The sequence below is a fragment of the Sinocyclocheilus anshuiensis genome, unplaced genomic scaffold (assembly GCF_001515605.1).
Source record: "Sinocyclocheilus anshuiensis isolate Anshui unplaced genomic scaffold, SAMN03320099.WGS_v1.1 scaffold2019, whole genome shotgun sequence".
In the NCBI taxonomy this organism is placed as follows: Eukaryota; Metazoa; Chordata; class Actinopteri; order Cypriniformes; family Cyprinidae; genus Sinocyclocheilus; species Sinocyclocheilus anshuiensis.
In genome coordinates this window covers 184,854-200,842 of record NW_015548326.1, presented here as the reverse complement: position 1 = coordinate 200,842, position 15,989 = coordinate 184,854, and the positions used below count along the sequence as shown (strand labels likewise).

At 36.5% G+C, this 15,989-nt stretch overlaps 1 protein-coding gene and 1 pseudogene across 1 annotated transcript in view; both read right to left on the bottom strand.

Moving 5' to 3' along the window:
• LOC107656482 (NADH dehydrogenase [ubiquinone] flavoprotein 1, mitochondrial-like) overlaps window positions 1-6,562 on the bottom strand; it is a 9,192-nt pseudogene extending 2,630 nt beyond the window's left edge.
• Window positions 6,563-8,186: 1,624 nt separating this feature from the next.
• LOC107656480 (potassium/sodium hyperpolarization-activated cyclic nucleotide-gated channel 2-like) overlaps window positions 8,187-15,989 on the bottom strand; it is a 14,255-nt gene continuing 6,452 nt past the window's right edge. The window contains exons 3-8 of the mRNA XM_016444362.1: window positions 15,099-15,531; window positions 10,434-10,595; window positions 10,078-10,296; window positions 9,849-9,995; window positions 8,552-8,792; window positions 8,187-8,428 (exon numbers count right to left, since the gene is read on the bottom strand). Of these exons, the coding sequence (XP_016299848.1) occupies window positions 8,214-8,428; window positions 8,552-8,792; window positions 9,849-9,995; window positions 10,078-10,296; window positions 10,434-10,595; window positions 15,099-15,531 (1,417 nt within the window). The 3' untranslated portion in view covers window positions 8,187-8,213. The remainder of the gene's footprint in view (window positions 8,429-8,551; window positions 8,793-9,848; window positions 9,996-10,077; window positions 10,297-10,433; window positions 10,596-15,098; window positions 15,532-15,989) is intronic.

Sequence of the window (15,989 nt, the reverse complement as noted above, 5' to 3'; positions counted from 1 at the left end):
ATAATATATATATATATATATATATATATATATATATATATGAACACATTACAAACATGTCACTTATGTCATGTCACTTATATCAAATAAAATATCATATAATATAAATAATACATTAAAAAAGAAAATCAAAAAAGAAAATTTGTTTGTTTCTGACTTACCCACGGGCTTCAGACGAGGTTTTCCGTTTTCCCTCGATGGACTCAATGAGAGCCGTCTCCTCTCCGCAGATGTACGCTCCCGCACCGCGCATCACAAACACAGCAAAGTCATAACCTGAGCCGCATGCGTTCCTGCCAATCAGCCCTGCTGCATAGGCCTCGTTAATGGCCACCTGAGAGTAAGCACACATAAACACATGAGGTCAATACATTACTTCCCTCTACTACTGTGTAGTACATTCTATCCCATTTACTCCAAAATGAACCTCTCTGAATAATAATATGGTTATTTTATGTTTTTGAAAGAAGTCTCTTTTACCCACCAGGGCTGTATTTATTTAACCCCAAATACAGCAATATTGTGAAATATTATTTCAATTAAAAATAGTAATTAATGTTTTCTACTTTATTTTATTTTGTATTTTAAAGGTGTACCAAGCGATTTTTGCCAAACAATGTTGATATTTGAAAGCACCAAAACAAACACGCTTATACCCCAACAGGACCTCCCCTATTTTGATAACTCCGCCCCACACGTATGTACACAACCCTGGCAGCGATGATGGCGGAATCTGCTATGCCTGCCGGCCATGGCATATTCAATCAAAAGCCAATACAGCATAGTTGTGCGAAAAAGCAAAATCAACGTAACTCGCTTATCAAGAAGAAACAAAGCAGCCTCGGCATCCGATTCCAGGCCTTCCCACTCCTTGAGTTCTCTCCACCGCTGGAAAGCTGCTCCAATATTTACACAGTCCTACCTCTTGCCTGATCGTAACCCTTCTTTTTAATGTTTTGTTCCTCCAAAATTTTCCTCTTTTTTTTAACTGCCATCTCTCGCTATCTATAGTCGATCTGCTAATATCCGTCCTGTGCACTCACTGAGCGCTCTTCTCCCTATCATTACTAGACACACCCTTTACTGCTGATTGGCTGCAAGTGTGTTTTGGGACTAGGTCCGACACTGTGGTCAAAAGTGTTTTTCAAATATCGCTTAGTGCACCTTTAATATATTTGAAAATGTAATTTACTCCTGTGATGGCAAAGCTGAATTTTCAGTAGCCTTCAGTATCACACGGTCCTTCAGAAATCATTCTAATATGCTGATTTGGAAACATTTCTTATTATTATCAATGTTGAAAACAGTTGTGCTGCCTAATATTTTTGTGGAAATCATGATACATTTTTTACGGGATTCTTTGATGAATAAAAAGTTCAAAATTACAGCATTTAATTGATATATAAATATTTTGAAACATTACATTTGTAATTATAATTCTCTACTCTCACTTTTGACCAGTTTAATGCATCCTTGCAAAAAAAAAAATCTAATAAAATACATTATTTCTTTCAAAAATGTTTAAATGGTAGTGCAATGTAACAAAGTTATAATATTAGTATTTATTAATGAATTTATCATTATTATTTTAATTTATTTATTAATCAGTATTCTATTCATTATTCAGGCCTTTTGAAGGCTTCACATCAGAAGCATGTCTATGATGCCTCCATAGACAGCTTATTAGGTTCTGGAATGGAGCTTAGCAATAAACAATCTTTCTTCCGGTCTCTGAAAATGAATTATGTTACAGATATACGAGGGATCACAACCTTTCTTTTTCACCTGCAGATTGGACGACTCATTGTAGAACTCTCCACGGATGTAGATGTAGGCTGCACGTGCTCCCATGGCCCTGCCAGCCACCAGACAGCCCTCAATCAGCTTGTGGGGATCATTACGCATGATCTCTCTGTCCTTGCAGGTACCGGGCTCTCCTTCGTCAGCATTCACTACCAGATATTTAGGCCTGAGAGGGTAAAAAAAGAAACTCGTATGCTTTTGTATGACCTGATTTGATTCTAATGAAAAGAGCTAAATGTAGTTCCACTGGCCAAGAATTTACATCTGCTTTTGCAGAGTCATGTGACTTATGAAACCCGCTAATTGTTGAGATGGAAAAACTACCTGCCATCACTGGGCTTGTTCATGAAGCCCCACTTCATCCCTGTGGGGAATCCTGCACCTCCTCGGCCACGCAGCCCTGAGACCTTAATCTCATTCAGGATCCAGTCCACTCCTTTATCCAAAATCTCCTTGGTCTTGTACCAGTCACCTCTCCTCAGGGCACCCTTCAGCCTGAGATATATGAACAATTCATCACATTAAAAACATGCACTATGGTGACAATAATAATTATATATATATTGTGGCGAGTATCCTGGGTCCAGATCAGCGTCGCCCTGGAAACGCCGCTGCCACACTGATCACAGAAGCACAACACCTGTGCGTGATGAGTGGCGCACCTGGAGCTCGTTCCCGCTGGCCATAAAAGCCAGGAGAAGAGACACCAGCGGGGAGGCACCCCGGAGCTCCAGGCGACATTAATGCTTGTTTCTCCTTATTCACAGACTCCGACGGCACCCCAGGAGAGGGATCTGCACCACGGCACTTCACCCCACGAGCACCACGTTGAGACGGGCACCGAGCACCATTCCTCCGAGCACGTGTGATCAGTGTGTGGGCAATAAATCACCCTCCGGGGCTCTTTCTATCAGTACCGAGTCTGTGTTCTCATTCACCCCGCGACATATGGTGGAGAATGCGGGCATTACAGGTGAATTGAGACACAGACTTGTAACGCCAGGTATATATATATATATATATATATATATATACACTCACAAACACAAAGGAAGTTAATATGTAGAATTATATATGGAGTCTTTTATGCGTTTGTGTGTGTGTGTATATATATATTTGTATATGTGTGTGTGTGTGTGTAGCTCGCAATTTTGAGATGTAAACTTGCAATTCTGAGAAAAAAAGTGAACTGTCAGACATGAACTTGCAATTTCATGAGAAAAGTCTGAACTGTAGATAAAAAAAGTCACAATTACCTTTTTTTTTTTTTTTACCTTTTACCTTTTTTATTCCATGGAGAAAATAAGCTTTCATACCAAATAGGGAATATTCAAAAGTAAGTTTAAGTCCTGTCTAGGGATGTTAATTTTAACCGTTTAACCGACTGTAAGAATTTTGACCGATTAATACAATCAGTTAAACGGTTTAAAAAGTCATTTAATTATTTATCTTTTCAGTAATTTATAAATATTTAAAAAGGTTTGCTGCATGGTTAAAATATGCTACGCGTATAAAAAAACATAAATCGCGTATAAGTCGCATTTTATTATTTCATTCAGAAATAGCCTATAGGCCTAATGCCTACACGAAATGTTTACAAACATTATAATAAACACTGTAAACAAATCCTTTCAATTAACAGTAGCCTATTTAGAAAAGTACAAGAATTAAAAATATAAGAAGCTAGGCCTATAGCAATAAAGACAAGCCAAAACGAATTCATTTAGGCTAAAACGAAACTGAAACCAACGTTGGGTCTCTCATTCGACACAAAATCAAATGTTTCCGTATTCACGATGCATTTGAATGGCAAATTATTATTTATGTACTTCACTCTACAGTCTTTTACCGTTAAATTCACGGTCATTTTTTACAGTGTAGTCCTGTCTTTAGATATAATTCATAATACAATTTCATATTTTTTTTACCTCCAGTCATGTCGTCCATAAAGGTTAGTGAATATTCTGTCCTGGTCAGCTAAAGGTCCATATTTGGTCTTCTTTGGTGTTTCCTAGAGGAAACATACTGATTATAGCTAGTTTCCATTGATCATCAATCATGCAGACAGTGGATTTGAGTAACTGGTCACCTGTTGAGCTGTGCTGCTGTTGTATCGCACAAGTGTCATGGAGTTTGGGGGAGAGGCAGTGCTGGCGGCTACAGAAGTGCGTGATGCACCAGTTGCAACCACGGCAACCGTGGCACGTGAAGCCCCAGTGGTGAGAAACCGGCTAAGAACAGGACAACCGAGACAGGACAACATCTTATCTGAAAGAGATGGATGGTAAAGTTTCCTCATAACCAAAGCTGTACCACATGGTGCACTGTTTAATAACAATTCCAGTCCTAATATCCCATTATTATTAACTAAAACTGAAACTATTAAAAATTGTTTTTGGTAATTAAAATAAAGCTACAATTAAATTAGATAAAAATTTCTGAAAAAAAACTAAAATGTTGCCTTGGCAACTAACTGAAATATGTTTAATATGAAGTGTAAAAATGACTAAAACTGAAATTAAGTAGAAATACTAAAAATAATAATAATAAAATAACAATTATAATAAATAATAAAAATAAAAAACACAATTACTAATCATTAAAAAAATGAAAACGACATATAAAAAAAGGATTTCTAATGTTATTGCTGCAATAAATTTTCACAAAATCAAATGTTTGCATGTTTGTTGGGAACAAGTCGACCGGAGGGAAGAACTAAACATCCCAAAATAATAATAGCAAATAAAATTAATTCACAACACAAACTTTTGAGGTTCAACACTGTACCACAATCGATACATGAACTAATAAAAAGCCCTCAAAATGCATCAAAACTTCAGACAAATTGAATGAAGGGAACAGTTACGCAAGGCAAGAGATGGAAAGTGTAAATAGTTCAGCTGCGGCAATAAACACACATCCATATAGATCAAAGAAGCCTCCGTATTATACATTATTACATAAACACACAAGCTAAACTCTCTCAGACATTGTACAGTAAGTTAACCCGTTGAAAACGGACTCGTCCTGCAGTGACCTCCAGTATATATTTACACCCATGACATTTGAGGGACAGTGGCGTGTCCACAAGGGTGGCACGGGGTGGCAACTGCCACCCTTAAAATGAGCTTTGCCACCCCAGTTGCCACCCCAAAGCAGCGTATGGGATCGAAGTGCATTGAGAGCGGAGCAGCGTGATTTTAACTGAAGCGGGGATCTTTTGAAAGTCGGAGAATTCTGGTTTTCGCTCGCTCTCAGAGTGCTCCACTACCGCTCAATCACTAGCACAATTAATGCCGTAACTATAGCCGTTCTAAACTAGTTCTGCCTACAAGGATTGTACTGCACGCATGTAGACACATAACGGATCACTCACACACAGAAACAAAAAATGTTGTCAACGCTGCCCTGTGATTTGTCAATAAAAATGCTTAGAAACAGAAAGTTATACCGAAAATTTCTTTGTGTTTTGAAGTAATCAAAATCCACAGCTTCACTATTAGTAGGGAGACGTTGCACAGACAGGCAGGACTAATTTAGACGTAATCGCGCTCTCACAAATGCATTCAAATAAATGTAATTTTACTGTGCTTCTATGTATCTGATTTAATAACCGATAAAATAACTGACGAAAATGTAGCCTACTATCATTTCATCCTTCCAAACAAAATTCACACTTCAAAAAGCTGCAATGACAGATTTAACTTTAATGTAACTGATTACATTGGATTACTTTTTGATTACTTTTCTAAATTTTTAATATTTTCTACTGTTAATCATTTTGAAACATTTAAAGCAGGCAGGGTTAACCTTACAGTAGAACTCAACACTGATTATTGGCAGACTTTCAAAAGCCTGCATCACTTGAATTAAGATTATAATCATTTAATTTTAAAGCACAGCCACTACAAAATCAGACTTTAGCACCTTTTTTACTTTGAGATCAATCTGATTCTGGATAAATTCAGATCGTTCTGGTTAAATACAGGTTTAAAATCATAACAAGAAATAGTTTGATAGCTATGATACTGTTTTTAAAATCAAATCTTTTCACAGCTATGACAGGAAACACTGGCATCTAACAATGCCTTGGGGAAAAAATAAGTTAATCTTAAAGCATATGCATAAACCCAAATAGGAAATTAAACGGTTATCGAATAAGCATGCATCTTATTCTGTGTTCTAAACTCCTGAAACATTGGTGCTTCGTATTTTAGAGCAGTCACTGCAATTAAGAAATAAATGAATCAAATCTGTATGTGCGTGTTTGTGTGAAAACCCCCTTTGTAATTGTTGACATTTTCATAAGTAACTGTAGGCTAATTTAATTACACTTTTTTTTCTCAGTAACTGTAACAGATTGCACTTACATTTATTTTGTAATTAAATTACGTAATTCCGTTACATGTAATTAGTTACTCCCCAACACTGGTGTTGAATATACAGAATATATGGGGAGTACAAACACTGATCTATAGTTGCCACCCCTCATTCTGCTCTTGCCCCCTCTTTGCCACCCTAAGTATAAAATCCTGGACACGCCCGTTGAGGCACCGCGGCACTGCACGACGTTAATGTTTGGATTTATTTACAGAAGGTATATGAGATTGTCAAAAACTGAGAAACTGTCAAAACCTTGATTTGCAGACAGAAGACTCAAGTGAAAAAGCCTAACCGCTGCTTACCTTCGTGAGCTCCCTGGATCAGCGTTATAAAATGTAACAGCGGAACGAATATAGCGACCCACCCGGATGTAATAACAGCTTTGACCTGTTATGTGTGGAGGCGCTGTTGCACAGTTTAATGTAAAATAGTGCCTTAAAGCCTTCAATTGCCCCTAAATAAATAAATAAACTAACTAACTAACCACTGATATCTGTGTAAACTTGAAGACACTTGATTTTATATTCTGTTATCTATCCAATACAATTTTATGTCTGGTTTAATTGTCCAAATAATTTTTCTTCATGGTCAAATACTTCATAGTCATATTATTTCGCCCCAAGTATAAATAGTACAAACCACTTTATTTGGTTTGAAGTGCAGTTTTATTTAGTGTTTTGTATGAAAACAATTCAATAAAGGAAACTGTAATTCCCTGTATATAATAATGACACATTAAGCTGGTAAACTTAATATTCTACCAAACTGTATGTAGACTCATGTACAGCAATTGTATTTAACAGTTAATAATATACATTAATAATATAGTGGCATATGAAACACATCAAATTAACATTTACATTTAAAATCTCAGTTGTTTTTCCATAATACTCCTCATTCATCTCTATAATTTCACACATTATGTGCGATAATATATCTCTTTTTCTTTCCAACCACAGAGAAGCGTAGAAATGTTACTAACAAAATATAATTTAAAATGAACATATATCACTTGCTCCTAAGTAAATATTTTCCTCAAAAGCACATTTGAAAACAACCTCCTCTCAAAGGGTTATTTTCATCATAATCGATTATCGCAAGAAAGGGCTCAGGCCAAACGTAAATGAGTTTAATCAGTGAATATGTGACTCATAATGTTTAATACTTGAATTTTAAGTTAAGAGGACAATGGGCAGATGTCCAAGCTCATCCATGTCTTTCAGTTAGCAGACATCTTTTCTTACAGTGCATGATTCTTAAGTGCTCCGTGTTGATCCGGAAAGCAGATAGAATTCAGTATATTATTGTATTATGAAACTTTTTTTCATTGATTTACCTCGATTTGATTATCTGTTTGTCTCCACATGATACATCCAGAGACCTTCCACCAGCAGCACAACAATAATGAAAGCTCGAGTAAGTGCAACACTGTTACATGCTGGTGGCTGCCTGGAGGTTTTTTTAATGAAAGCAATGTCAAAGACATCAAGATTAAAGAGTTAAACATTGAGTTGTACTTAGTTAACATATCCAAATCTGCCTTGGGAGATATTTTGCTAAATGCAAAATTTACAGGGAGCAATTCCTTGACTAAGGGCTACTATTCCTTGAAACTAAAGGAGCTTAGTAGAAATTTAGAAACAAAAGCTTTTGTAATGTTATGGTATGTTTTGTGCTATGTTCATTTAATTTTATTGTATCGTTAATGCACTTGTATTATAATATATATTGCTGCATACATATTGTTATACCACATTCATCAAGGTCCCTGCTAAACTAATGGTTTCTGACTGAAATTAATTGCATGGATCCAGTATCTCAAGAGTCAACTAAACATTATCAAATCTACAGGACTGATATAGTTTATTTTTATGTTCCAATATATTGCATTGTCAAATTAAGAATAAGAAATAACTATTTTAATTAAATAAATCACACCATACTGTAACTGTACATTGTCATTAATGTCAATTATATGGACACTGTAACATCTTTTTTTTTGCATTCAGTCATCTTCGGTGAGTCCATTAGTCCCCATCATCCTCCACACTCTTGTGTGAATGCACAATGCCGTTTCCCTCATGCTCCAGACGGTACACTGCTACGCTCTCAAACGCCCTCCTCATTAATGGGTTCTCCTCTAAGACCTCATTAAAGCTGCTCACACTCAGTGAATAAAGTCTGCAGTATGTGTCGGCTCTGACGCTGGCTGTACGACGTCCACGGGTCAGCAGACAGATCTCTAGAAAAGAACAAACAATCAGCTCAAATCAGTTTTGTATCAATAGTCCGTTGTTGTAACATCTGTGTATAAATATAACACATTTTTTTAATCTTGTAAAAGCAAGGAAAAAATCAAACTCACCCCCGAAGTAGCAGCCGTCATTCAGTTTCTTCACTTTATTGTCATGAGTGATCACACTGACGCAGCCATGCTGGATGAAGTACATCTTACGACCAAGCGTCCCTTCACGGATGATTATATCACCCGGCTGAAAGACCTCGAAGCGTAACTTTGTGAGGAGCACTGTGACGAAGTGAGGATCAGCATTCGCAAAGAGAGGCATGTTAGCCACCAGCCCACGGCAGTTATAGTTCACTATCTCCTGCAGGTCAAACACACAATACAAGATGGATTAGGAATACTATTGTGATCTACCAATTCACTGGACAGTTTAGTTCTGACCTAAGATTAAGGAGTTTATGGATAAGGATTTGTCATTTTTAATTGAGACATGCTAAGAGATCATGAGACACAAAACCTTTATTACATTAACCAACATTGATTTACTAAATTTACTCAAACTATTGGCAAGATTTTAGAAAGGCATTATCTAAGTCTTGATCATGTCAATTTATTTTATATGTTATGTTATATGTTCATGTTAATACTTAATTGTTGTCCAAATCCACATCTTTGGTCATAAGTTGTAAGCCATTGAAATGGGCCGTTATTATGGCATGCAATAAATAATTTTTTCAATATTTATTATATACATTTATATAAACTAGGGTGTGCACAACTAATCATTTTACTAGTCAAACAAGTAGTCTGGTCAAATGTTCACCTTATGTAAATGAGTTTGTGTTAACTTATTTCTGCTAATTTTCACATTTTTTAAATGACAAAATTATCATTATTTTGGGAGATAAAATGCAAGACTGAAAACCATTTAAAAAACAGCACATCAATTTACCTGTTTTAAATAGGATATGGTTACACTTTATTTAAGGTGTCCTTGTTACAGTGCAATTATACATACAAGTACTGAGTAATATTAATTAACTGCATGTACTTACTATATGGTTAGGGTTTGGCTTAGGGTTACTTGCATGTAATTATGCATAATTAATCGTTATTATAATAGTAAGTACATGTAACATGTAACAAGGACACCTTAAAATATAGTGTTACCTAGGATATTTCAATAATCAAATAATAAATAGGATATTATTTCCCTATTATTACATTAAATATTAATCAATTAATTGTACAAGCAAAAACAGACATTTTGTTTACAGATGACAATCATGTGACTGACCTTGTGAGCAGCACAACCGTGAATTAATTACGTCAACCAAAAAAGAAAAGTCATTTCTGAGGTGGAGCAAGTTACATGAAAGATCTGACCAAAACATGAAAGAAAAAATATAAGAGAAACCTCTTTTAGCGGGTCGCTGAGTTCCTCGAGGATATTTTCCTCGTCAAACATCTTGCCCTGGAAGCGGTGCTCATAATAATCATGGATCCTCTGCCTCATGTCAGCTGGCAGCTTGTGGAAGGACATGTACTGTTCCACTTGTTTGTACTGTAACAAACCAAACAACAAAACCATTGACAAAAGGGGGAAAAAACAAAGACTCAAAAATGCTTTACTGAGCAACTAGTACCTTCTCTTGATACTGACGATGGGAAGCATCCAAGGACTGGATCAGGTTGGTGGCATTGCCCAAGAACATGGCGTAACAGGTGGCGCCAACAATCATGCTCATCATCGTGAGCCAGACATCAGTTGCTCCCTCAGGTGCCTGAGCACCATATCCAATACACAGCATATGGCTCATGGCCATAAAAAGGGCATAGGAGTATTGGACATCCCAAGTGGCATTCTGACAGAGAAAGACATATGGCAAATTTAAAGCAAAATGTAAAAGTTTAAGATTTTATTTCAGAAGCAGAAGTGCATTTTGTGTTTGCTAACAGTTTAGTGTGTCTTTGAGACACTACCCAAGATCCTCAAACATACCACCATGTTGTTTTTGGAGACCCAGCAGTTTGATGGGAAATCTTGCAGCATGGGCACCATGAACTGCATGCAGCCATCCCAGTGACACAGCAGCAGCATCATTCCAATCAGATTCACTATGCGAACTACTGCGCTTGCAAGGTCATAGGTCATATTGAAGATCTATAAAAAAAGTGATAGATGTACAGTCAGCACTAGAAGGTGCAGTCACATTTACCGTTGTTTGGCGAATTTTCACAGGCAAAATCCAGTAACTTCAATCCGCTTGTTAAGTCATGACGTATCGAATGCTGTTTCCGGTTCCAAGCCTCTACCCGTTTTCAATTGAGAGTACAATCTCAAAAACCTTTATGAGCACTGTTTATTCATATCACACATTTAAGCTAAGCACAGATATTACTTGAAACAAAGGGTTATTTAATGTGTTGATGTAAGTTTCACTGAAAAAGGAAGTTAGTGGCTCATCCCCTTTTTTATAAGTAGCGTAAATTCATTTACATCGCAGCCCAACAAAGCAGCATTTGAAAGCTTGTGACAGCAACAGTTTTATAAAAAGAATGAAGTCCAATAGGTTCCCCCTTTAAATTTAATATACAACTGTTACTTAAAAACAGATATCATTTTCAGTAAAACAGTCTGAAAAACATGTGATATATGTTATCTCTTCCCTTCATTATTGCACTTTATAATGCCAAGGATGTCTAATAGTTTGTGATGATTGATCTCCTCCATTGCATCACAGAATGATTTAATCAAAATCATAGTATTGTGTAGCCAGCCCTTCAGACTGACGGCAGAAGGTCTGGGAACCTTGGCCGCTTTTTGAATTGCCAAGGCCGTATGACTGACATGTAAAGCAACCAATCACGTTTCATTTTGTGCCACATCATGTTTAGGGGCGTGGAAATGTCCCCACAATGTGTAAAACTCTTGGATGTATTTTAAAGAGTCTGAGCCGCAAACGTTACATATTTCACATATCCAGTCCAATGTTTACAGGGAGCCAAAGTGCCTGCCATCTTGGCAAATTTAAAAGTGCTGGCTAATGCTAAACGTAAAATTCAGTAAGATTGTTATTCACGTTGGCACTAATGATGTTTGACTCCGCCAGTCGAAGATCACTAAAAGTAACTTTAAAGAGGTGTGTGAACTTGAAAGTACGATGTCAGACACCGTAATATGCTCTGGTCCCCTCCCTGCTTAGTGTGATGACGAGATACATAGCAGACTGTCGTCACTCAATGGCTGGATGTCTAAGTGGTGCCCGCAGAATAACATAGGTTTTATAGACAATTGGACGAGTTTTTGGGGCAGACCTGACCTTTTGAAAAGAGATGGTCTTCATCCCTCCAGAGGTGGTGCCGCTCTTCTCTCTAGAAATATGGCACATAGTCTTAGAGTTTGTACTTGACTAACTGGGGCCCAGGTCAGGAAGCAGACAGACTGGCTTAACCGACTGTCTGCTAGCCGCCTCACGTCAGAAATCAGTTAATTCTCAGCACATAGAGACTCCTACACCTAGATATCATACTATAGAGGCTGTGTCTGTTCCCCGAACTAGCAAATACAAAAAAGGTCTAAACCAATTTAAGGGTAGCAATTTAATTGATGTTCAACAAATTAGAAACAGATATAATACAGATAAACAAATGATAAAGCTTGGCTTAATAAATATTAGGTCCCTTTCTACGAAAGCGCTTTTTGTAAATGATGTGATCACAGATCATAACCTAGATGTGCTCTGTTTGACTGAAACCTGGCTAAAACCAGATGATTACATTACTTTAAATGAGTCTACACCTCAAGATTACTGTTATAAACATGAGCTGTCTAAAAGGTAAAGGGGGAGGTGTTGCTACAATTTATAGTAATATTTTCAGTATTTCTCAGAGCTGTGGTTTAAAATTCGTTTGAAGTAATGGTGCTTCATATAACATAATCTAGAGAAATAAGTGTTAATGACAGATCCCATGTGATATTTATATTGGCTACTGTATACATGTCACCAGGGCACCATACAGACTTTATCAAAGAATTTGCTGATTTTCTATCTGAGCTAGTGCTGTCTGCAGATAAAGTCTTAATTGTTGGTGATTTTAATATCCATGTTGATAATGAAAAAGATGCATTGGGATCAGCATTTATATATATTCTGAACTCTATTGGGGTCAGACAACACGTGTCAAGACCTACTCATTGTCGTAATCATACTTTAGATCTAATACTGTCACATGGAATTAATGTTATTGGCGTTGAAATTCTGAAGCAGTGATGATATCTTGAATCATTATATTCTTGTGTATACGCCATTTAGCTAAAGCTGCAAATTCAACTCCTTGTTACAGATATGGTAGAACCATCACTTCTACGACAAAAGTTCTTCCTGACTTGTCTCAATTCCTCAGCAAATCCAGTATTTCAGAAAAACTTGATGTAACAAAAACTATGGGCTCTCTCTTTCCTAGCACTTTAGATACGGTTGCTCATTAAAGAAGAATAAGGAAAACAGCCCGACACCGTGGTATAACAAGCACACTCGCACCTTAAAGAGAGCAGCCTGGAAAATGGAGTGCAGCTGGAAGAAAACAAAACTAGAGGTATTTCGTATTGCATGGATGGAAAGTAATTCTACTTATAGAAAAGCTCTAAAAACTGCTAGATCTGGTTACTTTTCGTCTCTTTCAGAGAAAAACAAACACAACTCCCAGCATTTATTCAATACAGTGGCTAAATTAACAAAAAATAAAGCATCAACAGGCGCAGACATTTCCGAACAGCACAGCAGTAATGACTTTAAGAACTTCTTTACTTCCAAGAAGTTCCTCTTTATCTTCCTCTTTTTATTAGAGATAAAATTCTAACCATGCAGCCATTAGCTACAGTATCGCATCAGACAGTGCGCTATAGATCCCCAGAGGTACAATTCCACTCATTCTCTACTATAGGACAGGACGAATTGTATAAACTTGTGGAGTACCACAAGGCTCAGTGCTAGGACTGCTGCTTTTCATGCTTTACGTTACCCTTGGGAGATATCATTAAGAAACATGGGATTAGCATTCACTTTTATGCTGATGATACTCAGCTCTATATTTCGTTCCAGCCCAACGATACATACCAATTCGCAAAACTAACAGAATGCATAGTTGATATAAAAAAAACGGATGACTAGTAATTTCCTATTGCTAAATTCTGAAAAAACAGAGGTGTTAATTATTGGACCAAAAACGCCCTCATGTAATAATCTAGAACACTGTCTAACTTGATGGCTGCTCTGTCAATTCTTCGTCATCAGTTAGGAACCTAGGTGTGCTATTTGACAGCAATCTTTCCGTTGAAAACCACGTTTCTAGCATTTGTAAAACTTTTTTGTTTTTCCATCTTAAAAATATAACTAAATTACAACCTATGCTCTCAATGTCAAATGCAGAAACGTTAATTCATGCGTTCGTGACCTCAAGGTTAGACTATTGTAATCCTTTTGGGTGGTTGCTCTGCGTGCTTAATAAACAAACTCCAGCTGGCCAAAAATGCAGCAGCTAGAGTTCTACCTACCAGGAAGTATGACCATATTAGCCAGAACAACGAATACATTTTAAAATCTTGCTAATTACTTATAAAGCCCTGAATGGTTTAGCTCCTCAGTACTTGAGTGAGCTCATATCACTTTATAGTCCTTCACTTCCTCTGCAATCTCAAAACTCTGGAAATTTGATAACACCTAGAATATCAAAATCAACTGCAGGTGGCAGAATTTTTTCCTTTTTAGCACCCAAACTATCACATTTCTATAAATCCGTTAAAGGATTGTTAGGCTGCATTAATTAGGTCAACTGGAACCAGGAACACTTCCCATAACACCCGATATACTGGAACAATCATGAATCATGAATTTCACATGAGGGCAAAAGATTTTGCCACAGATTTCACAACAGGTTCAAGTTGATCACACAAATTTGACACGTTGATCAACAGAAATCTGCTTTCTAGAGAGAAATCTATTTTTCCCACAAAATTTATCTAAAGTGAACGTACCTTTTCTCTGAATTATTTTCAAGTTATGGGCTATAACTGATAAACGGCATTTTAAAATTCTAAATAAATAAAAAAAATTAAACACTAAAGACAAAAATCAATCACTTTAAAAGTTACAAGGGTATTTAGGCATCACAACATTATAAAGTAGTTCAAAATCAACTAAATAAAAATTTGCTTAAATTAGTCCAAATAAAAATTAATCTTGAGAGTAGCTAAAAATTTTAGATTTAATTAAAAAAAAATGTTACATTTAACAGTGTTATTAAATCATCGGTGCATTTAAACTTTAACTTTAAATTATTGTTATATGCTGGCAAATGTAATGTAAATGTAAAAAAACACTAAAAACTCATTAAACTGAAGTATTACTACTCATGTATATTAACAACAAACATGGACGAGGAGAGACTGATTTTTTGGAATCAGTTTGTTATGGATGGACAAATTGCTTGTCATTGGAATATTGTTGTGCTTGATTTGCAAGTCATTCTAAAATTCAATGTCATGGTGCATTTTATTGTATCCCTCAGACAAAAGTCAAATTGGCAAATTTTCTGCAACTATATTTCCTTTGCTATTCTAGTCTCAAATTCCTCTATCCTTTTCTCTTCCTGTTCTTTTGCTCACCTCTTCCCATTGATGAATGTAACGTATAAGTCTGGACAAGCGCAACAATCTGAGCAGACTGAGGATCTTGGTGAAGCGGACGATGCGCAAAGCCCTGGCAGTGCGGTACACCTCTGCCGACTCAAGCCGGGCTTCTATATCCACCAACAGGAAGATGTAGTCTACCGGAATGGAGGAGATGAAGTCCACCAGAAACCAGCCTCGAAGGTAACGCCGACTGATCACTTGTGGGTCCAGGATGATTTGGGTGTTGTCGGCTTCCATAATACCGGTACGAAAGTTGAAGACGAGGTCAGCCAGGAAGAGAGTGTCGGAGGCCACGTTGAAGGTGATCCACGGCAGTGTGTTCTGATCCTCAAAGAAGGTGATGCCCCATGGCAGAATGACGAGGTTGCCCATCATCAGGCACAGCATCACCAAGTCCCAATAGAACCTGTGTGAAGATGCATGCTGTAAGGAACAAAAGATGGATTCTAGAGTATGTACATTAAAATTCATAACTACAATCAACCATGTCATTCAAATTAAAGGATGCACCAATGCAACAATATATTTAATATAATTATTTTTATATATTATGTCCAATAACTGATAAATAGTCAATATTACAATTCTACAATATTTTCTCAAAATAAATTACAAATAAAATACTAAAAACTAAAATCACAAGTGAAAGTAGGCATCACAGCATTATATTGTACAGTATGAAAAATGGATATTAATTTTGAGTTGCAGAATTTTGCTATATTTAACAGTTAATACATTGTTAGTGTTCTTAAATATTAATGTAAAAGAGCATGTTAGATGCAATTAGATGACTAATCTAAATGTACAAATATGCTAAATGAAATGGCACAATTAAATATTTAATACTAGACAAATATATATATA